General features: G+C 43.8%; 1 protein-coding gene across 1 annotated transcript in view; it reads left to right on the top strand.

Moving 5' to 3' along the window:
* Positions 1–25,796, top strand: part of LOC310650223 (sodium channel protein type 5 subunit alpha-like) — a gene marked incomplete at its 3' end in the record, with an annotated part of 68,505 nt that overhangs the window by 37,381 nt on the left and 5,328 nt on the right. Inside the window, exons 17-24 of the mRNA XM_083379056.1 lie at positions 1,007–1,127; positions 3,816–3,970; positions 6,206–6,379; positions 8,562–8,684; positions 15,653–15,934; positions 17,382–17,435; positions 23,444–23,581; positions 24,205–24,309. Coding sequence (XP_083235182.1) covers positions 1,007–1,127; positions 3,816–3,970; positions 6,206–6,379; positions 8,562–8,684; positions 15,653–15,934; positions 17,382–17,435; positions 23,444–23,581; positions 24,205–24,309 — 1,152 coding nt within the window. The remainder of the gene's footprint in view (positions 1–1,006; positions 1,128–3,815; positions 3,971–6,205; positions 6,380–8,561; positions 8,685–15,652; positions 15,935–17,381; positions 17,436–23,443; positions 23,582–24,204; positions 24,310–25,796) is intronic.

Here is a 25,796-nt window from a genome sequence, read left to right as displayed (position 1 = left end):
ACTGCAGTTCTCAAGTTAGTAACACGGTTATTAAGTGAAGCTGAGTTCCTCATTGACTTCATTTGTCAGAAGGTCACAAAGGGAATCATGTGACTGGGACACTGAAATAGTCATAAATATTGAACTATCTCGGACAAGGATCAGAAAGAGACGGCCAGCTTGGGTTTAACGATTTATTCGCTTCAGCTCCGGACGAGCTGACAAGCGGTAAAACATGCCTTTATATAGTAAACTGTAAACGTCAACAACAAATCAGGAACTCGTATTCTCCTGCCGCGAGACCCGCGTCCAATGGCCAGCTGGCAGCTTTGAGAGCTCCCTGGTGATGGCGCATGCACAGCTCGGCCGGGGGGAATCCGTCAGCTGGCTGGCGCACCGGCTGAGTAGCGCGTGCATCCTCGGCTGGCATTCTGACAGCTCGCGGCTGTCAGTCTGTTGGGTAATGCGCCTGCGCGGCCTTCTGACAGCTGTCAGTGTCAGCGGCTGCTGGCGCGCATGCGAGTTTGGTTCCAGCGGCCTTTTGACAGCTGTCAACTGTCAAGTGCGGCCGCGAGGAGTTTCTTCTGCGGCCGGGAGAATGTCAGTATGTAACAAATATGGGTGTCAGTTGCCAAGCATCCGAATTCTGATCACAGCATCACGGGGATGCTGCAATGGCTGTAAGCGTGGAAAAGAATCATAAGTCACTTTTTTCAGTGCCGTTGTAACTTGAAATGGTCACTAAATGAAATGTTGTAAATCAAGGACTGCCTGTATTAACTGAGAATGTGCAGAGATCAAAATCTGCTTAACACACCCGTGGGTGTGTTCTGCGATCCGGTAATGGCCTCAGTGTTACCTTCTTCAAACTACTTTTGCCATTTGAGTTCAGATCACGCAGAAGCCCAACGCTTCCACTCCATGTTTAAAAAAACGGTGGTGTCTTCTCTCAGCGTTTACTCTAGGAATGCCAAGGGACAGCTGATCCTGTGGAAACATCTGGCCTGACTTTTTTGTTTTGTAGAATGCAGACTCCACCAGCTGTTCAGAAGGCAGCACTGTGGATCTGACAGACCCAGATGAATTCCTGAAGAACATCTCTGAGCTTGATGAACATTTCAAGCAGCCAGAGGATTGTTTCCCAAAACGTAAGGAGCCCCTTGACAGATGTATATGATTTTATATTCATAAGGATGTCCCCAGAGATATCTGTGGGTCTGTGGGTCAGAATCTACCAGGTGGTGGCCATGACATTTATAACTGAAGCATCATCCCCCTCATGTATTTGCAGATGTAAAGTGGTCAGCTTATGATGATGATGATGATGATGATGATAACTTTATTGTCACTTTGAATGTACACCAATCGGCATACTTCAAAATGAAATTTCGTTGCATACAGCTCTCGAAGGGTCACCTTTGAGACACAGGGTCTAGAGAGCAGTTGGAGGTCCAGCCGTTCCGAATCTGACTGATTGCAGTTAAGAACCTTTATAAGGTCTTATCTTGCTGAGATGAGGACGGCGAGGGCTAACTACTTCGCCTGCAATCTCTTGAAGTTAAAACAAACCTTTCTGAAGTTCTGATGGCTGCCCCCCCCTCCCGCCACCAGTAACATGACCATATTTCAAGCGTTTTGATAACTGGCCCAGATTTATACCTATTTGCAATGCCCCATGGTCATGTGACTATGTTCTACAACAGACATGTCAAACACAAGGCCCGGGGGGGCGGATCCGGCCTGCGAAGTGGTTTCATGTGGCCCCCGAAGCCATCCTGGAAACAGTGAGGGAACGGCCCCCACTGCCTTGGCCCTGGCCCAGAGACCCTCCTCCTGCCAGAGACCCTCAGATCTGTCCCACTCCTGCCCAGGCCCCCATAGGCACCCTTGATGCGAACGATGTAGAGCTGGCCACGCCCACCCAGTAGGCCATACATACTCTAGCCACGCCCACCCAGCAGGCCACGCCCACCCTGGCCATACCCACACGGCCCTCTGAGGGCAACCGCAATGCTGATGCGGCCCTCAATGAAATTGAGTTTCACACCCCTGTTCTACAATATTGGCATTTACTTCTGTTTTTTGCCAAAAAGCTTCTGATAGCAAATAATCGGTTTCCTTGACGACTGCAACGTTCAGTTAACAACTGAGGTGGTCACTTTAGGTCTGTGGTGATCTGTGGTGACCTCCGCAAGAAAAAAAGGTTGTAAAAACAAATCTGGTCACATGACAACCCATTCTGTGATTACTATGACGGTGATGGGCAAGACTTCATGATGGTTTACCTACATTTTAAGGAGCAAGGCTTCATGATGCCATACCCACCACCATGCAGGTTTTGATATACGGACTCACAGACGTATCAGAGCATCACCAAAATGGCCCACTTTGACTTTTTTTTTTAAAGTATGGTTCTCTGAAAACTGTATCCAATTTTCTTCAAGGACTGCCCAGCTGATTTGTCTTCTAACAGTCCAAAGATCCATGCATCTTCAACTAATACTCAAACACATCTCAGTCCATGCATTTTAGATGGGATGAGAGAAGTTCTGACTTTAAAAGTTGAGAATGTATAGCAACTGACTTGCTTCTTTTCAACAAGCCTTTAATACATCTTAACACTATTTAGTCCTTGACTCAATTTACATGGTTCTCCTTACTTCTAACCATAAATTGGTAGATGTCTGTGGAGACTCTTGGCCATCCAGATCATGGCTGTCACTAAAGTGTTTTTTCAAGAGGCAACTGGACTGTTTTTCTTTTTTCCTTGAAGACAGGACTGAAGAAGCTTCTTGGATGAGAAGCAAAATGTCTTCAAGGAAAACAAACAAACAACCTCTCGTTGCCTCTTGAAAAAGCCTCTTTAGGATGACCTAAGCTCATATCACCAATCCAATTTTCCCCACCTTTTTCCCCCCCATCTAATAAACTTTCCTGAAGATAAATATTTGACTTTGTACAACTTTTGTTGCTATAGTAAGGTAATATATATGTACCCCATGGTCAAATGATCAGAATTGACAATTGCTGTGTGTTTATGCCAGTCCTGGGGTCATTTGCAGCTTTTGCAACCAGCTTCCAATAAGCAAAGTCAATGGTAGAAACCAAATTGGTTTAAGGATCGCATCATTTACTTAATAAATGTGGGGAAAGTGTCATAAACTGGGGCAAAGCTCACTTAACAACTGTCTTGCTTAGCAATGGGAAGTCAGTTGTAAGTCCAGGACCACCCGTACTTTTATGAATTTTATCATTTTTCCCCCTCCTCGATCAATTCAAGCTACAATTGCTTTTGAACATTTTGAACATTTCTTCATTCAGAAAGGATGGTCAAAACTTTTCATCATCCCAGACAGGATGGCCAACAGGATTAGTGGTGTCTTCCCAGAGAGGTTCAGCAAGCCTCTTGAAAGACAGGATGCAGAGCTATATATATATATATATATATATATATATATATATATATATATATATATATATATATATATATATATATATATATATATATATATATATATATAAAACAAAAGCGAGAGAGACCTTGTGGCTTAGAGGCAAATAACACTGCCTTGTATGCAATCAGCCCAGGTTCGAATCTCAGAAGGGTATAGCTGACTGATGAAGACTAAAGAGTTAGAAATGCATCTCAGTTTCCCTTTAAATTCTTTGTTAGTAATTTACACAAATATATATATATATATATATATATATATATATATATATATATATATATATATATATATATATATATATATATATATATATATATTAACCTGTTCACAAGAATTGTCTTTGTGCATTAATTTTGTGCCTTGTGACTTCAATGTCTCTTTCAGGATGTGTTCACCGTTATCCTTGGTGTTCAGTGAATACTACTAAGTTTCCAGGGAAAACCTGGTGGAATTTAAGAAAGACATGTTACCAAATTGTGGAACACAACTGGTTTGAAAGCTTCATTGTGTTCATGATTTTGTTGAGTAGTGGAGCGTTGGTATGTCAACTCTTTTTTCTTTAACATTAATTGAAGCAGAAGAAAGGGAAGTACAGTGTCATTTCCAGGAAGGAATAATGTAGAACATGGTTTCTCAATCTTGACAGCTTTAAAATTTCCCAGGCTAGCTGGGAAATTCTGGGATTTGAAGTCCATGCATCTTAAAGATGCTGAAACTGAGAAACGCTGATGTAGACAAATACGGATAGCTCCCAATCTACAACATTTTGTTTAGTAATCGATCAAAGTTACGTCACTGGAAAAAGTGAGTTATGACTTTTTTTCATACATTGCAACATCCCCATGGCCATGTAACCAAAACTTAGATGCTTGGCAACTGATTCATATTTTTGATGATAGCAATGTCCCAAGGTCATGTGATCACCTTTTGTGACCTTCAGACAAGCAAAGTCAATGGGGAAGCCAGATTCACTTAACAAATGTGTTACTCACTTTAAAACTGCAGTGATTCACTTAACAACTGTGGCAAGAAAGGTCATAAAGTGGGACAAAACCCACTTAATAACTGTCTCATTTAGCAACATAAATTTTGAGCTCACTTGTGGACTACCTGACAACAAAAGGAAGGTAGTTAGCCTTGTTAAAAATCTGATCTGTCATTGATCTACCCATTCTATGATCCTTTCAAAACAAAGCTCATTGTTTTGGGGATCTGGTTGTCTCATCAGGTTTTCATGGAAAACCACTGATATACCTGCTTCCTTCGTAGTCTGCTTTTAAATCTGAGTTTTTTGTTCTTTCACTAATTTGAAGGCACCATCATATCAAAATGAACTTTTTTCATCTCATCAGTGTTCAGGATTTGCTTCAGCACCTTATTAATTGTCAATGGGGGGAAAAAAACGAATGTTAAATGCAACTGAAAACTTGCACCTGTCTTGAATCATTCATTCTTCATGGTTCTGAAAACCATGCCTATAATATGAATGGTGTGTAAAAGAAGATTGCCCCATCTTTAACAGCAGAATAGAATCTTTCTGCAAACATAGAAAGATAATAAAACAGTAGAGATAGTCCTTGACTTATGACCATTTATTTAACAATAGTTTGGAGGTGCTGAAAAAAGGGACATATTACCCTTCCTCTAAGTTACAACTATTGCAGCATTCCCATGCTCAAACAATGGCAATGTGGGCACTTGGCACTTGGCTTATATTTACAACAGCTGCATGCCTGGCTGAGGAATTCTGGGAGTTGAAGTCCACAAGTCATAAAAGTGCCAGGTTTGAAGACCTCTGATTTAGGCCATGGGTGTCAAACTCGCTGCATCATGTGACGTGTCGTGACATATGTCAACTTTTTTCGCATTCCTGGAGCTGGGGTGAGCATGGCCTCTGCATGATGCAACCGGCCCGTGGGCCTGCAGTTTGACACCCCAGATTTAGGCACTGAAATTCCAATCCAAATGGGGCCATAAGTTGAGGACTATCTGTATTGGGGAGTAAATTAGACTCAGAGAATGTTATGGTCATCAGTAATTCTAGACTTAAGTCGTTAGTCAAATTTGATTGGTTTTGTGACATCATCATACGTGTTATGAAATTCTTGATGGCCTGAGAACATTGAGAGATAGAATGGAAAAGGAAAGTGTGTTAAAATGGTAGCTAAAGCAACAGAAAAGAGAAAGGATTGCTGTGGTCAGAGGAAAGCATAATAAAGGAGGTTTATTAAAAAAAAAGGAAGAAGTTTGACAGGGAGTGGAAGAGGAAGGTAAAGGTAAAGGTTCCCCCACACATGCGTGCTAGTCGTTTCCGACTCTAGGGGCCGGTGCTCATCCCCGTTTCAAAGCCGAAGAGCCAGCGCTTGTCCAAGGACGTCTCCGTGGTCATGTGGCCGGCATGACTAGACGCCAAAGGAGCACGGAACGCTGTTACCTTCCCACCGGAGTGGTCCCTATTTTTCTACTTGCATTTTTTGCATGCTTTCGAACTGCTAGGTTGGCAGAAGCTGGGACGTGTAACAGGTGCTCACTCTGCTACACAGCACTCGGGATTCGACCCGCCAAACTGCCGACCTTCTGTTCGACAAGCTCAGCGTCCTAACCCACTGAGCCACCGCGTCCCTTGCAAGAGAAAGAGGAGGATAGAAAAGGGAAAGGGAGAGAGAGAGGGAAAAAGAAAGAAAGAGGGAGATGTATAAGAAAAATAAGAAACTTAATCATAAATGTAAAAATATTCTAGAGACGTAATACTTGTATGTTCATTCTTATCTCAGGCCTTTGAAGACATTTACTTGAGCGAAAGGCAGAATATTAAAACCATGCTGGAGTATGCTGACAAAATCTTCACCTACATATTTGTCTTAGAGATGCTGCTGAAATGGGTGGCTTATGGATTCCACAAATACTTCACCAGCGCTTGGTGCTGGCTTGATTTCCTGATTGTAGATGTAAGTATCGCAGCTGAAATGGAATGGGTCTCATTGATTTTCCAAGCGAGCGTGAGCTGATTGCCAAAATCAGCTGGCACAACGGAGACAACACAGCGGAGGGTTTTGGCTTAGATGGCATATATATTCATGCTAAACCACAGCACATTCATATCCATGCTTAAGGGACTCAGAGCATAGATCTGGAAAAAAAGATAATTTCATGGCATGGATGAAAAGGGATCAGAAATAAGATTACCCAGATTGTAATGCCTTGATACACATCTATGATGCAACCTTGTTTGGAATTCTCTGTATAGTTTGAGACAGTGCTTTTTTTGTAAAAGAAAAAGGTGCCGGAACTCACACATGTCATACAACCTGCCTTGCCTACCCTACAAAGTTCCATCCAAAAAAGGTGCCGGAATTCCATTCTGAGCGTTCTATGAGAAAAAAAGCTCTGGTTTGAGAGGAGGAGAAGAAGGAGAAGGATTTATTGACCTACTCATTTAAGTGTTTCTGATGGGCCACCCTTTTAACTTTGTTTGAGAATGTACAAAATGTCTTCCTTTTTTAAACTTCTCTGCAGCTCAATCCCTGAAAAGATCCAATGGTCTCTGATGAAATTCTGTTTTACTTCAATAATTGTAGAAAAAGAAGAAGGGGGAGGGGGAGGAGGAGGAGGAGGAGAAGGAACATTTTTACAGGTTTGGGACAAATTTGAAGAAAGGCAATTGGCTGAGAGTGATTGAGATGAATAAAAAGGTACTGTACAAAAATGATTTCTGACATGAAGAAAGGAGGAAGAGCGCCATCTGGTGGCAACCAGGAGGCACGTCTCTTCCACTGTAGCACCTCATCCATGGGACGATCTTGCCCCAACTTTCCTGACCTTCAGATAGAAGACTCAGAAAGAATCTGGTTCTTTCTTTGGCCATGGGGCCCAAGATGATTGAAATTCCCACCAGGGGAAGAATAACAGAATTGTGAATTCTGGCCACCTATTCATTAATATGGACACTTGGCTGAATTCTCTACTGAAACCACTCAAGCCAAGCTTGAGATTAGGGTATCTTTCACCTATTTTGTGGATATGGACTGCTGGAGGTCAAACATGAAAAAGCTGACCAACTGGGTAATAGAATACAAATGCCCCTTGACCCATAAACAGTCATTTGTTTAGTGACTGTTCGAAGTTACAAGAGCACTAAAAAAAAAGTTACAACCAGTCTTTACACTTAGAACTGGGGTAGCATACCCACGGTCACACGATCAAAATTTGACTGACCAGGTTCTGACTGACGAACCCAACCAAGCAAACACCTTTGAGACATTGCGATCTCTTAATGTAAAACTTTATTGAGTACGTTATTTCCGCACTGATGAAAGCAGAACCAGCTATGGCAAAACCCCACCCAAGCCCTACATAGTGAAAGCATGGAATTCTCTCTCCTCCCTCTGGATCATGTCACGATGCCCAATTGGATGCAGCAATATTGTTATGAGAAAGTATCTCTGGGTCTGGCCAGACACCTGGTAAACGTCCTTGGTTTGCATGGTCCGCTTCCTTAATCTTTGAAGTCTGCATTCCAGTCCGATTCCCTCTCCCCTGAGTTCATTGGCAAGCTGAGAAGCAATAACTGTTGCAGCAGAAAAAAAAGCATACTTCGTAACTTGAAGTTGGGTGCTTGGCAACCAGTACATATTTATCATGGTTGCAATGTCCCAAGGATCAGGCGATCACCATTTGTGATCTTTCCAGTCAGCTTTTGACAAAGTCAAAAGCAAAGTCAATGGGGAAAGCTGGAGTTGCTTAACGACCGCATTATTCACAACAACTGCAGTTGTTTTCTTAATAATCATGGCTAAAAAAATGGGTAAGACTTAACAATCTTGCTGAACAACAGAAATAATTGTGGGCGAAAATCGAAATTTATCTGTACAGCAGAATACTTAAAAATCTGAATATTCATGATAAATTACTAGTGCAAGATTAGAGAAATACTAAATAACCTCTTGCTGGTCCATTCTCCAAATTTTTCTAAAGTCAAATCCTACTGTACCATTTCTTGATGCCCTCTTTTAAAAGTTACGCAGAAAATTAATTGGTGGGTGTATGTTTAGCACAGAAGGAGGCAAAATGCATGGTATTTAAAGGCACGCAGTAATGCCTTTAAATTAATCTTCCTACTTTCTGTTTTAGATCTCCTTGATAACTCTTATAGCACCTTTGCTTGGAAAATCGGAGATGGGCCCCATGAAATCTCTTCGTACGTTGCGAGCTTTGCGGCCGCTAAGAGCCCTATCTCGATTTGAAGGGATGCGGGTAAGAAGAATGAAGTGTGCTGCTTTTTAAGCAGCTTCAGAATTATTGCCACCAATGTGAGATGATCAGAGGATCAGAGCAGAGATTTCCCTAAAGTGCAATTAATCTTACAAATGCAGCACACATAAAAAAATGAATAGAGGTTTGATCATACCCTTTTTAAGAAGAGATTGGACAGCCACTTCTTATAGGGTCTCCTGCTTGAGAAGGGGGTTGGACTAGAAGATCTCCAAGGTCCCTTCCAGCTCTGTTATTGTTCTGTACCAGCCTGCTATCGGCCCTGCAGCAAAAGCAGGGACAACCCCTTTACAAACGGCAAGAGGCTGGGATAAAGCCTGCCAAATTTGTTAACATAAAACAGAGCAAGACAAGACACCAACCAGGAAACAGGAGCTATGAAACAGGAACTATCCAAGCGGTTGCCTTCAGCAAACCAGCCCTCCCACGCATTCCCCTTTTATACAGTTCAGGGCGTGGCTTCTCTCTGCCTCCTTCCGAGGTGCCCCACTGCCTTCCTCTGTTTACTCCTGATTGACTGCCTCCTGCGTTAGGCGTCCTTGAACAGGGCCAGCTGTGGGTCATCTTCATCCACGCTGTCAGGCTCACACAGCTGGGTCTGCGTCGTGACCAGATGAGAGGGGCCTGGCTGGGGGCTGTCATCAAGCTGTCCAATCCCCTCAGCAAGCTCTTCAACGCCCCCCTCCTCCTCCTCTGCTGGCTCAGGAATTCTGGGAGTTGAAGTCCACGAGTCATAAAAGAGCCAAGGTTGCCTACCCCTAGGATCTCCTGCCAAAGGCAGGAGGGTTGGACTAGAAGACCTCAAAGGACCCTTCCAACTCTGTTCTGTTATTTTTTTGGTTATGCTCTAGGACCCCCTAGATTAATAGCTTTAGGGTAGATAGCAGGTTTGTTTTTTTTAGTATATGTCATCTACAGAGATCACTGACAAACAACACTAAAAAAATACATCATACATACAAACACAAGTGTAAGTTTAAGTAGAGCATCAGCAAATATACTGTACGTATAGCAGATGATTGACATCAGAACTATGGAGTAGTAGGGAATAAAGAGCAGCAAGATAGTAACATGAGAAAACATCTCAGACAAATTCCCTAATTCACGCAGAGATAAGGTGAGCAAGAGGTTTTGCTGGTCCCAAAGCTGCTTTTTCAAGAGGCAACTGGATTTCCTTTGCTTTTCCTTGAAGAATTTCTGCTTCTCATCCAAGAAGCTTCTCCAGTTCTGAGGAACTGAAATCTTCAGTACTCCATCCATTTTCTTCCAATTACTTTGCATATTTTGAATATTTTTCCAGCTCAGGAGATGGTGAACACGAGACTGATTAAAACCATGGATAAAAATGGCATCAGATCATCAGCATAGAGATCAGCAACAGAATCTTGGAGTGATTTTCCTTTATCTCTCCTAGTTTACTGTTGCTTTTGACATATGTTCCAAGGAGCTGTTTTGATTACTTAAGTGTTTAATAGTTTGATTCCAAATTGCTAAGAGGATATGCCTCGGATATATCCCAATATATCAGAACGCCCCTAACAAATCACCATGGCATTAACAAGGATGATAATACTGGTTAACGGGTGAATTTTCCATTCTAGATATACTTTGCTGATCCTGCTCCTATACACCGTAATAGTTTACTTACAAATGGGTATAAGCAGTGATGGTGAATATGCATACTAAATCCATAACTGAACTTGGAAAGATGTTCGAATCATACTGCATTGCCACAAGTTATTTTTCCCTACTGTTGATAAAATAGCAATAGCATTTGAACTTATATACCACTTCACAGTGCTCTATATAGCCCTCTCTAAGCTGTTTATAGAGTCAGCCTATTGCCCCCCAAAATCTGGGGCCCTCATTTGTCGCACTGGTGAATGATCTCTGGAGGGCTAGGGACAGGGGTTGCTCCTCTGTCCTGGTCCTATTAGATCTCTCAGCGGCTTTCGATACCATCGACCATGGTATCCTGCTGCGGCGTCTCAGGGGGCTGGGAGTGGGAGGCACCGTTTTACGGTGGTTCTCCTCCTACCTCCAGGGCCGCTCGCAGTCGGTGTTGGCAGGAGGGCAGAGATCCGCCCCGAGGTCTCTCATTTGTGGAGTCCCTCAGGGGTCGGTTCTCTCGCCCCTCCTGTTCAACATCTACATGAAGCCGCTGGGCGAGATCATTCGTGGTTTTGGGGTGGGGTATCACCAGTACGCTGATGATACCCAACTTTTTCTTTCCACCCCGAACCAACCCAGTGATGCCCTCTCCGTGATGTCCCGGTGCCTGGAGGCGGTTCAGGTCTGGATGGGGAGAAACAGGCTCCGTCTCAATCCCGCCAAGACTGAGTGGCTGTGCGTATCGGCGTCTCGGGTGAACCAAGTTATTCCACCTCTAACGATGGGGGGTGAGGTGTTACCCCCCGTTGATAGGGCTCGCAACTTGGGCGTCCTCCTGGATTCACGGCTCAATTTTGAAGATCACATAGGAGCCGTGACCAGGGGGGCTTTTGCACAGGTTCGCCTGGTGCGCCAGTTGCGTCCCTATCTGGACCGAGACGCCCTACGCACGGTCACTCATGCGCTTGTGACCTCCCGTTTGGACTACTGCAACGCTCTCTACATGGGGCTGCCCTTGAAGACCACTCGGAGGCTTCAACTGGTGCAGAATGCGGCCGCGCGAGTTGTAATGGGGGTTTCCCGATACTCCCATGTAACACCTCTACTCCGCGAGCTGCATTGGCTTCCGGTTGCCCTCCGGGTGAAATTCAAGGTGCTGGTTATCACCTATAAAGCCCTACATGGCCTGGGTCCGGGTTATTTGAGGGAACACCTGCTGCCGGCATCAAACGCCCTTCGCCCAGTGCGCTCCCACAGGGAGGGTCTGCTCAGGGTTCCGCCGGTGAGAGATTGCCGGCGGGTGACACCCAGGGATAGGGCCTTCTCAGTGGGAGCGCCTGCCCTCTGGAACCAGCTGCCGGTAGAGCTGAGGACTGCTCCCGACCTCCGATCATTCCGCCGGGGCCTGAAGACCTGGCTTTTTGAGCTCTCGGGCCCAGGCTGAGGAGAAAATTTTAACTGGGGTTTTAATCTACAGGGTGAATTTAATGCTTTTTAAATTGGTTTTAACTTTTGTATGTTTCGATTTTAATTCCCTGTAAACCGCCCTGAGTCCTCAGGGAAAGGGCGGTATATAAATGCAAATATTAAATATTAAATTAAATTTTACTGACCTTGGAAGGATGGAAGGCTGAGTCAACCTTGAGCCGGTGAGAATTGAACTGGTGGCAGTCAGCAGTATTAGTCTGCAATACTACATTCTAACCACTGTGCCACCACAGCTCTCTAAAATGCAATGAATAAGCCACAGGTAGTCCTCTCTCAGGGACGCGGTGGCTCAGTGGGTCAGGACGCTGAGCTTGTCGATCAGAAGGTCGGCAGTTTGGCGGGTCGAATCCCGAGTGCCATGTAGCAGAGTGAGCGCCTGTTACGCGTCCCAGCTTCTGCCAACCTAGCAGTTTGAAAGCACGTAAAAATGCAAGTAGAAAAATAGGGACCACTACGGTGGGAAGGTAACAGCGTTCCGTGCGCCTTTGGCGTCTAGTCATGCCGGCCACATGACCACGGAGACGTCCTTGGACGAGCGCTGGCTCTTCGGCTTTGAAACGGAGATGAGCACCGGCCCCTAGAGTCGGAAACGACTAGCACGCACGTGCGGGGGAACCTTTACCTTTACCTTTTAGTCCTCTCTCACTGACCACAGCTTGACTGGCAGTTTTGTTGCTAAGTAACGTGGTTGGAAATTGAAAAAAACCATCATACTGACTTATAATGGCAGTCCCTGCTGCAATCATTGTTAAGTACAATGTCGTGGTGACCATAGCTTGAAACTTCCTGCTGGCTTCCCCAATGATAGGGCTTTACTTGTTAGATGCTGGCGGTAAAGGTTGGAAATGATGGGACCATTGTAGTTGTGTGCTGGTTGCCAAGCACCTCAATCACCATCATGTCACCATAGGGACACTGTGACAACTGCAACTTTCGGATGTGGTCATAAATCTCATCGTTCAGGACCATCGTAACATTGAATGGTCATTGAACAAGTGGTCATTAAATGAGGACTACCTCATTTAATTTTTCTCTTGTGTTAAACAGCTTTCCAGTAAATTATGCCATCTGTATAAAAGATAGTATCATTTCATCAGTGTTTATTCAATGGATAATTTAAATAAATAAACCACAGAGAAATTTTAAAGCTCATCATGATACCTTAAATTATTTTATACTTAATTGGGAGCCCTTGGCCTCACAGGTCACCCTGGTTTGATGGATACGAGATCATGTTCATGTATATAATAACTAAAGCAATTTAGCCTGAAAAAGAGCAGAGAATCAAAGGTGCTAACAGAGATTATGAACTCTGTCAGAGTAAATGATGTTGCAAATGGAAAAAACTAAAGGCTGCAATCCTTAAAGTAATTATTTTAAAGTAGTCTGGACAATGAGGCTACTTCAGAGATGATCCTCTGTATAATATTTGAGTACAGAAAAGTTAATGTACCCTTTCTATCAAAGCACTGAAATTAGTGATGCTGCTGAAGTAAGTATTCTGACGTGTGTTTGAACCTCTTGTTCAAATTGAGGCAATCCTCCAACACTAGGTGATCTTCCCCCATTCATGGATTAATCCAGAGTTTTTTCAAAAATTGCCAGTATTAAGATGCAGAGACTTCATTGATGCTGGCTGGAGAATTCTGGGAATTAAAGTCCACACATCTTAAAAGTTGCCAACGTTGAAAAATACTAGTTTGGTCCTATCAAGAGAAGAATTATATTTACTTAAGGTCTACCTGCACTAGACCAGGCCAAGCCCATCAGAGACCTGTATAGGTAGTCCTCAACTTACAACAGTTCATTTAATGACTGTTTGAAGTTACAACGGCACTGGGAAAAGTGACTTTTGACTATTTTGTGCACTTATGACCGTTGCAGCATCCCCGTGGTCACATGATCAAATTTTGGACAATTGGCAACTGACTCATGATTATGACGGTTGCACTGTCCTGGGGTCACATGGTCCTCTTTTGTGACCTTCTGACAAGGGTAAGTCAATGGGGAAGCCAGATTCACTTAACAACCATGTTACTAACTCAATATCTGTGGTGATTCACTTAACGGCTGTGGCAAGAAAGGTTGTAAAACAGGGCAAAACTCACTTAGTCAGACAAATTTTGGGCTTAGTTATGACTGTAAGTCGAGGACTACCTGTATTATGGTTCTTACTGTGGCCAATGCAGCTACTCCCAGACAGGAGAGGTGATGCCCACCCTCCTTCTACTGCTACAACATACAAACACAAACACAAGTCCTGAGAACCGGTTTCCCCAGGGATCTCCTGATCCCATTTAGCTTTTATTTTAAACAAAGGCTGCCAAATATGGTCCTGACAGATGATTCCTAAGAGCTCAGGGGCATCCAGTAAAGAAAGCAAGCCATCACTACAACTGTGAATTTTTTACTTGTGTCATTAGGGAGCAACATTCAGACCCACGAGGCATATACAGAGGTAAAATAGAACAATGCTAAATCAACAGGTGGATTTCCCAACATGCTGATAGGAAATTCTGCGAGTCGAAGTTTACACAGCATAAAATTGCCTCAGCTGAGAAACACTGCAGTACAGATAGTCCTTGACTTGTGACAGTAATGGAGCTTGCCCGTTACAGTAATAAGTTGTGATGGTGATAAACCCAGTCGTCCAAGTGACTGATTCGATTTTATGATTTATTTTTTTTGGTAGTGGCCATTATGTAAATGCCAAAGTTGTTAGGTAAATCCACTGTTTGCTGTGAGGCCTTGTTTTTTTTACTGAAAACCAGAAGTAAACGTCAGTTTTTGGCACACACACACAAAAAATGGTCACATGACCACAGGATGCTGCAAATGACTGTAAATGTGGGCCAGTTGCTGAGGGCTGACATGAGGTCCTGTGAATGTGAGATGGGGAACCCGGCTATCGGAACTCTGGAACTGGATCAGAACTAACTTTGATGGGGAGGAGGGGGAGGGGAAATCTGTCATAACTTCCAACAGTCGCTATGCGACCGGTGGTGAAAGTGAAAAGAGTTTTGGGATGTTACATTTGGAAGGTTCTTAACAAATTTAATTCAAATTTAGTAGCTGGAGCAGTGAAGTTGTGCAGTCAACCAGAACACACAGTTAGAGTTGATTGATTGGAGAGGGCGGGCTCCCATCTGAGGCAACCTGCGCTGTGATTGGTCTCTGTGGGTGTGGAGGGGCAGTTTCCCTCCCCCCACACACCATTTTTCTTCTCTGTGTTCTGCGATTTACCTCATGATGTCTCTGTTTTCCTGACTATCATGTTTGCTGTAAATATACCTGTAAAATATATTTATTTATATAAAACTACAAGTTAATGACACCTACATCTTTAAAAGAATGATGAATAGGATTTTTTTTTAAAAAAATTTAAGCTGGATTTGAATAACATTTTAAAAAATAAATAAATCCTGGTAATAGAGGATTTAGATTTACAGCTACTGCAACTAAAAGATGCATCAATTTTAAAAAATCAAATTTCCTTCCTTCCTTCCTTCCTTCCTTCCTCCCTCCCTCCCTCCCTCCCTCCCTCCCTCCCTCCCTTCCTCCCTTCCTTCCTCCTTCCCTCCCTTTCTTTCCTTCCTTCCTTCCTTCCTTCCTTCCTTCCTTCCTTCCTTCCTTCCTTCCTTCCTTCCTTCCTTCCTTCCTTCCTTCCTTCCTTCTTTCCTCTCTTTCTCCCTTCCTCCCTCCCTCCCTTCCTTCCTTCCTTCTTCCCTCCCTCCCTTTCTTCTTCCCTCCCTCCCTCCCTTCCTTCCTTCCTTCCTTCCTTCCTTCCTTCCTTCCTCTCTCCCTCCCTCCCTCCCTCCCTCCCTCCCTCCCTCCCTCCCTCCGCATTGCAGGTGGTGGTCAACGCCTTGCTTGGAGCCATTCCTTCCATTATGAATGTGCTGCTTGTCTGCCTGATTTTTTGGCTCATCTTTAGCATTGTTGGAGTCAGCTTGTTTGCCGGAAAATTTGGAAAATGCATTAACCGGACTGAAACAAATAGCTTTATCAATGAGAGTATTATTTTGCGGAAGTCAGACTGCAAGAATAAAAACAGCACCGGACAACTGTATTGGACCACCGTTAAAGTGAACTTTGATAACGTTGGCTTGGGCTATTTGGCTCTTCTTCAAGTGGTAGGTTTGAGAACTTGTGTGGTTTTTCTCCCTTTTATACACACACACATAACTACCCCATCCTACCTGGCCTCTTGCAGATTTATCCTCCTTTCTCAGCCATAATTTAGTTCCTGTTGTGACTCAGGGCCAGCCTGTGGGTCCGACAGCCGGGTCCGATGTATCGGAGGACTCAGATGTGGGGGAGGAGGGAAACGAACCGGCTGATGATGATTTGGAGACTTTGCAGAGTCCTCAGCCGGGAACCTCTTCTCAGCTGTGTGAGCCCGAGAGTGCGGAGGATGATGACCCACAGCTGGCCCTGTTCAAGGACGCCCGACGCAGGAGGCAGACGAGCAGGGACAAACAAAGAAAGGCTATGGGACTCCTCGGGAGGAGGCACAGGGAGACCACGCCCTGAGCTCTCTATAAAAGAAGTGTTTGGGGAGGGGCTGGTTGCTGAAAGCAACTTTTCCGTTTGAGAAGTCAAGCTCTTGTATTCTTGTAACAGTGTAATTAAAACTTGGCAGAAGCCTTTTGGTCTTGGACGCTTTCCAGACTCTTCTTTTGAGTAGGGGTGCGAGAAGAGGGCTGGTTCAGAACAGTTCCATGCTTATTTAACTCGTGCTCTGCTTTCCATTGTTCACACAAGTTTTAGAAGTAGATGAGCTGGTCAACCAATAGCACGAAAGTCCTAAAAAGATTTTCTTCATACACCAATATTCTTTGTGGTGATCCTGGATCCTGCAGCATTCCCAAGGGTCATGTGATCAAAATTCTGGGAACTGAAGTCCACAAGTCTTAACATTGCCAAGCTGGGGCAGCCCTGATCTAAGCTAAAAGGTCAGCATCTTCTAGGCTTTGGGTTCAGAAGCTAAGCAGGTTTAGTTTGGGTTAGTACTTAGTTGAGATTCTGCCTGGGAATCTCAAAAAATGTAGATTTGCCTGGGAAATTAAAAAGAATCCTAGAAGGCAACAATAAACTGTTAAGCAAATCTTTAGAAGACAAACATAACTTATGGACATATCTTTTAATTCAAAACCACAGGTGTCTAATTTTTAACCAATAAATATTTATTTTTTTATTTTATTTTATTTATTTTATTTTATTTTATTTTTTATAATATGTACGTTTATATAGGTCTCTCTCTCTGTCTCTCTCTCTGTATACATATCTGTCTTTTTCTTTTTAACTGTATTTGTTTTCTTTGTGTGTGTGTGTGTTTAATAGCCTTGCTTTGCTTTTATGCTTTTTTCCCCTTTTGGAGTTTGTATTTTAATGTTTTGAATAATTAAAAAAATGGTTAAAAATATTAAGAGGAAAAAGAGGCCACTTGTGTGATTATCTCCAAGATGTCCTGAATGGAGACTAATGCAAACCTCCAGCTCTTTTATTATTTGCCTGTTGTCCAACAGCTTCTTTACACTGCATCAATTATTTCATCATGTTTTTCTTGTTTTCTTTTAGGCAACTTTTAAAGGTTGGATGGACATAATGTATGCAGCAGTTGATTCAACAGGAGTAAGTCTTGGACAAATTTATTTTCTACTTCTTGTGTTAAATCAACACTATCCTTCTCCATCCAATTGGAATGTAGGGCATCTTTTATAAGGCATCTTTCAAGAGCTAATTGGTTCAGGCACCAGGATAGAAATGGTGACTTTTAGATGGTGACTTTTAGTGTCACCTTAGGCATGAAAGCTGGCTGGGTGACTTTGGGCTCTCCTTAGAAGATCACATAGGAGCTGTGACTAGGGGGGCTTTCACTCAGGTTCGTCTGGTGCGCCAGCTACGACCCTATCTGGACCTGGATGCCTTGCGTACAGTCACTCATGCACTTGTGACCTCTCGTCTTGACTACTGCAATGCTCTTTACATGGGGCTGCCCTTGAGAACCACTCGGAAGCTTCAGCTGGTACAGAGTGCAGCTGCACGAACGCTTTTGGGGGCTTCCCGATACTCCCATATTACACCTCTGCTCCGTGAGCTGCACTGGCTTCCAGTTACCTTCCAGGTGAAATTCAAGGTGCTAGTGATGACATACAAAGCCCTACATGGCATGGGTCCAGAATACCTACGGGAGCACCTACTGCCAGCGTCAACACCCCTCCGTCCTGTGCGCTCCCACAGAGAGGGCCTCCTCAGGGTGCCACCGGTCAGAGAATGCCGGCTGGTGACCCCCAGGGGGCGAGCATTCTCGGTGGGTGCGCCAATCCTCTGGAACCGCTTACCAGCCGAAATCCGGATGGCCCCCGACCTTCGCACCTTCCGGCGTGATTTAAAAACCTATCTATTCCAGCAAGCCGGCCTGGCCTGATAGATTTGGGGTTTTATTTGTTTTATTGTTACTTTATTGTACACTTACTTTGCTCTGTACACCGCCCTGAGTCCTCCGGGAGAAGGGCGGTATATAAAACAAACAAACAAATAAATAAATAAATAAATCACCAGGAGACTGTGAGTTCCAGTCCCGCCTTAGGCATGGAAGCTGGCTAGGAGAATTTGGGCCAATCACCAGGAGACTGTGAGTTCCAGTCCCGCCTTAGGCATGGAAGCTGGCTAGGAGAATTTGGGCCAATCACCAGGAGACTGTGAGTTCCAGTCCCGCCTTAGGCATGGAAGCTGGCTAGGAGAATTTGGGCCAATCACCAGGAGACTGTGAGTTCTAGTCCTACCTTAGCCATGAAAGACACTGAGTGACTTTGGGCCAGTCACTCTTCTTAGCCCAAATAGGAGGAGAAAGGAGTATGTTTGTCAGCGTGAGTTATTTACAAAAATAATAAAGATGGGATATTAAAAAGTAAATCAAATTAAAAAAAATCTGTTCACAGCCACTGTGAATGTCAGATGAAGTATGAGGCTGTTTCTTGGCTCTGTGGAGGATAGTCATATCTAGATGCTTTCTAAAGCTATCTTCACACTGTATGTACATAACTACCGGTATGTACGGTGAGAAAGAAAATATGTAGTTTAGGTAAACCATTCTAAACCCGTGCAATTTACAATTAAATTTCTCACACTGCCAAAACATGTGACTAACATGCAGACTAAAACAGGGTATGAGAGTTTGTGGTACACTGCTGTGGGAACCCAGTTAGTTTGTTTTCCCTCAACTTCATCCCATTACAAATATTGCCATATAGACAACCCACAACAACTGCCAGGTAGACCAAGCAGGAAGCATGGCCATGTAAGCTAATTCTGGTTTATAGTAAAGCCTTTGTGAGGGACCTTCTTGAGCTTCTTGCATTGTCCACTATGCAGCTATGGGCTATGCTCTCTATTATCTGACCATTTTCTAGGAGGCATCTTAGCCTGATCTCTCAAGGTTATTTCCATATCCCATTACAGTTACTGGCAGTGTAGTTGTCAAAAGTTGAAGTTCCACGGCTCCTGTGTAAAGGTAAAAATAAGTTTCCTCTGCCTAGTTGTGTCTGACTCTAGGGGCTGGGTGCTCATCTCCTTTTCCTAGCTGAGGGAGCCAGCATTGTCCATGGTCATGTGAACAACATGACTATGTGCCAACCACATAGAACATTGTTGCCTTCCCACCAAAGTGGTACGTATTTATCTACTTGCATTTGCAGCTTTTGAACTGGGGCTGGGGCGAGTTACAGGAGCTCACCCTCCTGTGTCATGCTCAAGTCTTGAACCTGGCCTGTCAGCTTTCCAACTGCCATGCATAGTTTCTTTTACCACTGTGTTGACCAAGCATCTGGAGGAAGCATAGATTGTATATATTGTGTAGTGGGTTCTGGACTGCATGGAAGACAGCAGGCAGATGAGTACAGCAAGAGCTCTTTATTGTGGGTAGTACTGAACTGAACAAAGGGGGTTACCTGTACCCCTTATATACCTTGCCAGGTACGCTCTTGGCTAATCCGTTCATCTGAATCTCCCGCCGAAAGCTAACCAGCCAATATGGTAATGGTACAGCGCTACCTGGTGGTATTTGCCAAGCTGTTGCTTAAACCCCATACATAACAGTATATACCAGGGGTGTCAAACTCAATTTCATTGAGGGCTGCATCAGCATTGCGGTTGCCCTCAGGGGGCCGAGTGGGTATGGCCAGGGTGGGTGTGGCCTACTGGGTGGGCGTGGCCAGAGTGCGTATGGCCTACTGGATGGGCATGGCCAGCTCTACATCGTTCGCATCAAGGGTGCCTATGGGGGGTCCTGGGCAGGAGTGGGACAGATCTGAGGGTCTCTGGCAGAAGGAGGGTCTCTGGGCCAGGGCCAAGGCAGTGGGGGCCGTTCCCTCACTGTTTCCAGGATGGCTTCGTGGGCCACATGAAACCACTTCGCGGGCCGCATCCGTCCCCCGGGCCTTGTGTTTGACATGTCTGGTATATACTGTATGTGCAAATGGCCCCACTATCTCTGGGTACTTCAGGGCCATGGAAGATCCCCAAGGGAACACCCAATGTACCAAGACACCCAAGAACACCCAGTGCCCTTAGGGAAACACCCCAAAGAACATCTTTAGCTATTTCTGTTCTTCCTTACCTTATCTATAGTGTGCCAGCCTTTCTGGGTAAATTCTTTATGTGTACTAGCCTTGCCGGGTCGGTTGCTTATGCAATCAAAAAGTATAAATGCAAGGATTTATTGTCATCCTGGGCTGGCTTCCTCTCTTTTAGAGGGGCCCATTTTACTTCAGCTGAATAAACACATAAGCTTAAAGGCAACTTCTTGCATTTGTTACCAAGCTACACCTCAGATCCTGCATAACATTTTAGGCGAGCCAGGCAGGAGAAGTGCTTGTTCCTAGGAAGGCTCAGGAAAGGGGTATGCACCAAGCAGACCCTGGGATTTCCTGGAGATGCCCCCATCCTTGAATCTTCACTGGGTTTCTAAACAAGGGTTTGAAAAGCCAGAACTTTTTTTTTGCTGCTTTTTACTTGGTTCCTGCCTGCATAACAACTGAGCCAGCATATCTCTGTTCTTCAGCCCCTGGTGCAGGGGTGTCAAACTGCCACTCCACAGGCTGGATACCGTATTTTCTGGCGTATAAGACGACTGGGCGTATAAGATGATCCCCCAACTTTTGAGATGATTTTCAAGATTTTTCATCTTATACGCCGGAAAATCAGCGAGCCCAAGAAGGCACGCCCTCCCCTCTCACTGTGGAGGAAGCAGGGCAGGTTGACGTCTGGCGGGAGCCCGCAGGACAGTCCTGCACATGCGCGCATTCCCCGGCTGCTCCTGACTTCCCTGCCGGCTCCCATCCGACGCTCTTCCCTCTTGAGGCAGCATCCCCGAGGACTCCTTAGGAGCTGGGGAGCGATGCTGCCTCAAGAGGGAAGAGCGTCGGGCGGGAGCCAGCAGGGCAGTCCTGCACACGCGCGCACTCCCCAGCTGCTAAGGAGCAGCCGGGGAGTGCGCGTGTGCACAGGACTGCCCTGCCGGCTCCCGCCAGACGGCACCTGCTGATTTTCCGGCGTATAAGACGACTGGGCGTATAAGACGACCCCCCAACTTTTGAGGTGATTTTCATGGGTTAAAAAGTCGTCTTATACGCCGGAAAATACGGTATGTCATCTGGAAGCCGCGCCCAGATGACAGAAACTCCAGCACCATAAATGCAATTGGAAGGAGAACTGGAGGAAGGCAGAGATTCTGGATCCCTGTACATCTGCTTCTTCAGTTTCTGCCTTACTAGCCAAGTTGAGAGTGACGTGGGAATCCAAGATAAACAAAGTGTTCCTAAAGTCAAACTGCTCCTTTGTTTATTTCTATCCCATCTTTATTATTTTTACAAATAACTCAAGGACGCCTGTTCAAAATACCTTCCTCATCCTATTTTCCACAATAACAACACTATGAGGCAGATTGGACTGAGAGAGAAGGACTGGTCCAAAGTTAACCAAATGGTTTTTCATGCCTAAGGCAGAACTAGATCTTACCCTCTCCTGGTCAATGAGCGAAAGTCATCTGGATGGCTTTCACGCCTAAAGTGAAATTAGAACTCTCCTCTTCCTTGTGATTGGTCCAAAATCACCCAGCTGGATTTCATTTCTAAGTTGGAACTAGAATTCACAATCTCCTGATGACTGGCTCAAAGTCCCACAGGCATTTTTATGCCTAAGACAGAACTAGAACTCAGTAAAGTAATGCCACCTATGAGTTGATCTCCATTCACATGGACACGTCCGTGTCTTTTACTTGGTGAAATATGGAAATGATTTGCTATTGCTTTATTTTGGGTTGTTTCCCCAACTCTTCCAACTTCCCAGATTAGCTGATATCGCAGAGATGTGTATATGATGTTCAGATGGTTGAAACAAAAGAGCCAATTGAGAGAAGCTTAATGGAAAAGCTGAAGGCTTCAGATAAGCCAAAGTAGAAATTCAAGTTATTATGTAGGGCTTGCTAATTTTTTAAAATTAGTTTGACATTGCTAGCCTTCCTTACAGTAATTGAATAATTACACAGTAATTACCCACTTGCAGATTCTTCCTCTTCAACCTGAGAATGAATTACTGTCTCACCATAATTTCGGGAGCTTGAATTTTGAATAAAATTTGTGAGTTGAAAAAGATGCTATTGAAAGAAGCTGTTGTCGTAGTCTAATGGAAAATATAAAGCACATCTCTGTTTTTGAAGTGAAGCATTTTGGATTTAATATAAGTTATTCTTGTATTCTGCAGGAACAAGGAGATCTAACCAAACTTATTGTGTCTAATTTCCTGGAACAATGGCAAGGGGGTACAGATGGTCCTCTACTTACGACTGTAAAATTGAATCTGGAATTGCAATCATAAGTTACGTCTGTTCTTAGAATAGAATAGAGCTGGAAGGGACCCTGGAGGTCTTCTAGTCCAACCCCTTCCTCAAGCAGGAGAACTTATACCATCACAGACAAGTGACTGTTTAGTCTCTTCTTAAAAACATCCAGTGATGGAGTACCCACGATTTCTGCAGGCAAGCTGTTCCACTGGTTAATTGTCCTCATTGTTAGGAATTTATCAAGTGGATCATCATATGACCGACCCAACTTGACAACATTGTTAAGTATATTTGTGGTCATTAAATACCATGGACCCATTGTTCTCAATGGGAAGATTTTTGCCAGAAATTGGAAGTAAGTGGCCGTTTCCCGCAAAAAAACATAGCAAATCATGGTCATATGACTGCAGAAATGTGCAGCAAATGTGCAGTCACATGAGAGCAGGGATGTGGGGGTCCAGATGTTGGAACTTTGAATCTGGATGATCAGTATCTTTTGGGGGAGTCCATCATAACTCTGTACAGTGTTAAGCAATCAGTCGTAAGCCGAGGACTATCTATAGCAATTGGATAACAGGAACTGTTGAAGTTCTCGCCTCTAGATGTTTCATAATGAGAGACAGCACTCATCTTTATGTAATTGCAACCTGTGGAAAAAATATTAATATCTGTATTGGTTCATATATTGGATTGCACCAAGAGATTTTTCTCTAGCCAGAACAGCTCTTGACTAGCTATAAAGAGGATTTAAAAAAAAACCCAGTCTAAAAGCCACATCTCTTTCCTTCATTTTTTGCAGGTTGAGCGTCAACCAAAATGGGAGTACAGCAAATATATGTACATCTACTTTGTGATTTTCATCATCTTTGGCTCTTTTTTCACTCTGAATCTTTTTGTGGGGGTCATTATTGACAATTTTAATCAACAAAAGAAAAAGATAAGTAGCCACGTTTCTTGTCTCGCTTTGTGCTCGCTGAACGGGAAAGAGAATTTCAAGAGTTAGTAGGGTGCCACCCCTGAGTGACCTTCTGTAGGTGGAAGGTATCAATTTATATTCATTTTTTATCCTGTTAGCAGAAAGGAACTTACGGGAGTTTTTTTTTATATACAGTACATGCAGATTCTTCCTCCACAGTTTTGCAATAAGTTTTGGAAAATGCTCAGTTTTCTGTGAATATCAGAGGAGAAAATCTTCTCAGTTTTGTTCTCTTTTGCGGGGGGGGGGGGCAGGGCTTGGGGAAATGGGAAAATTTCAATTCTATTGTAGAGCAGTAAAATTGGGACATGTATACCAGGAGGCAAACCCTATTGGGATGAAAACATTTTCATGTTTTTAATTCTTAGTTTTCAAAATAGCAAGTCTGGAGCAATGAGCAACTTAGCTTTAGGACAACTTAAGGATTTCAATATGGTCAGCAAAGAGTTTTTGATTTGTTTGTAATAATTCAGCATGACTTCAGAGGAAAGGAAACATGAGTGATGTTTCAAAAATAGACTGTCGGCTTTGAAACAATGGCAAAATGCACTGTCAGTAATATTTGTTGTGTTTTCTCCTTGTACTTTGGTGGACAAGACATCTTTATGACAGAAGAACAAAAAAAGTACTATAATGCTATGAAAAAACTGGGATCAAAGAAACCTCAAAAGCCTATACCAAGGCCAACGGTAAGAATACTCTCCAAAGGATTACCGTTAGAATACCCTTGCAAAAATGCATAAGGCTGCCCACTTCAAATCAGCCTACTTTACCTGAAATGGTATAGGCCAGGGGTAGGCCACCTTGGCCCCTTCATGACTCGTGGACTTCAACTCCCAGAATTCCTGAGCCAGCCATGCTGAGCGGAAAGGGAGAGGTTTCCTAGCTGAGTCACGCTGGTTGAGGAATTCTGGGAGTTGAAGTCCATGAGTCATAAAAGAACCGAGATTACCTACCTCTGGCTTAGGCCTAGGCCGGTTTATGACTCATGGACTACAACTCCCAGAATTCCTGAGCCAGCCATGCTGAGGGGAAAGGGAGAGGTTTCCTAGCTGAGTCACGCTGGTTGAGGAATTCTGGGAGTTGAAGTCCACGAGTCATGAAGGAGCCAAAGTTTCCCCCATGGTGGCTCAGGAATTCTGGGAGTTGAAGTCCCCAAGTGATGAAGGAGCCAAAGTTTCCCCCATGGTGGCTCAGGAATTATGGGAGTTGAAGTCCCCAAGTCATGAAGCGGCCAAGGTTGCCTACCCCTGGTACAGGGTCTTCTGCTTGAGCAAGGGGTTGGACTAGAAGATCTCCAAAGTCCCTTCCAACTCTGTTATTCTGTTATTGTGTTCTATTATACTTATTAGTATAATTTTATCATTATTATTCATATTTAATGGACTGGTAGAGATATATTTTAAATACTTTTTTATTAATTATCATTATAAGCTAAAAATATTGAAGAAATACGAGTTAGCAAAATAAGAAAAGGAAAGAGAAAAGGGCGAGGAGAGAGAGAAAAAATGATTACTCAGGGGTTTTGGTGGGTTTTTTTTGGGTGCAGTAGATTACAAAGATAATGCAACCTTTTGCTTTACATTTCACAAAATTTGAAGCCATTTCTATAATCACAAAATCCTAAGCCTTAAAACCTCAAATCAGTGCAGCTCACGCAACATGGACGTTACATGGGCAAACCTAGGTGCCCCTGCTGTGAAAGTCAAAGTTCCTGGGTAGTCTTCAAGGACAGCCCAATGCAGAGCGCATTGCAGTAATCTAGATGGGAAGTAACCAATGAATCTTAGGGTTAAGACTATACATTAGAAGTGGCAGAAATTTCAGTACAGACAGGATAATCAAGTTTATCATCAGCAAGCAATTCAGGAGACATTTTTCCAAGGCTGCGTTTAGAGGGATGATTTGCCCTAAGGAAGAACAGTGGGTTTTTTTTTCTTTTGCATCATAACAAGTAGTCCTCAACAAACAAATTTCATTTAGTAACAGTTCAAAGTAACAAAGGCGCTTAAAAAAGTAACTTATGACCATTTTTCACACTTACAACTGCTGCAGCATCCCCATGGTCATATGTTCAAAATTCAGATGTGTGGCAACTGGATCATATTTATAACGGTTGCAGTATGTTGGGGTCATGCCCTTTTGCGACCTTCTGACAAGCAAAGTCAATGGGAAA

Source organism: Vipera ursinii (assembly GCF_947247035.1).
Source record: "Vipera ursinii genome assembly, chromosome: Z".
Classification (NCBI taxonomy): domain Eukaryota; kingdom Metazoa; phylum Chordata; class Lepidosauria; order Squamata; family Viperidae; genus Vipera; species Vipera ursinii.
The sequence above is the reverse complement of the archived record's forward strand: the minus strand, read 5'-3'. Positions and strand labels throughout refer to the sequence as shown.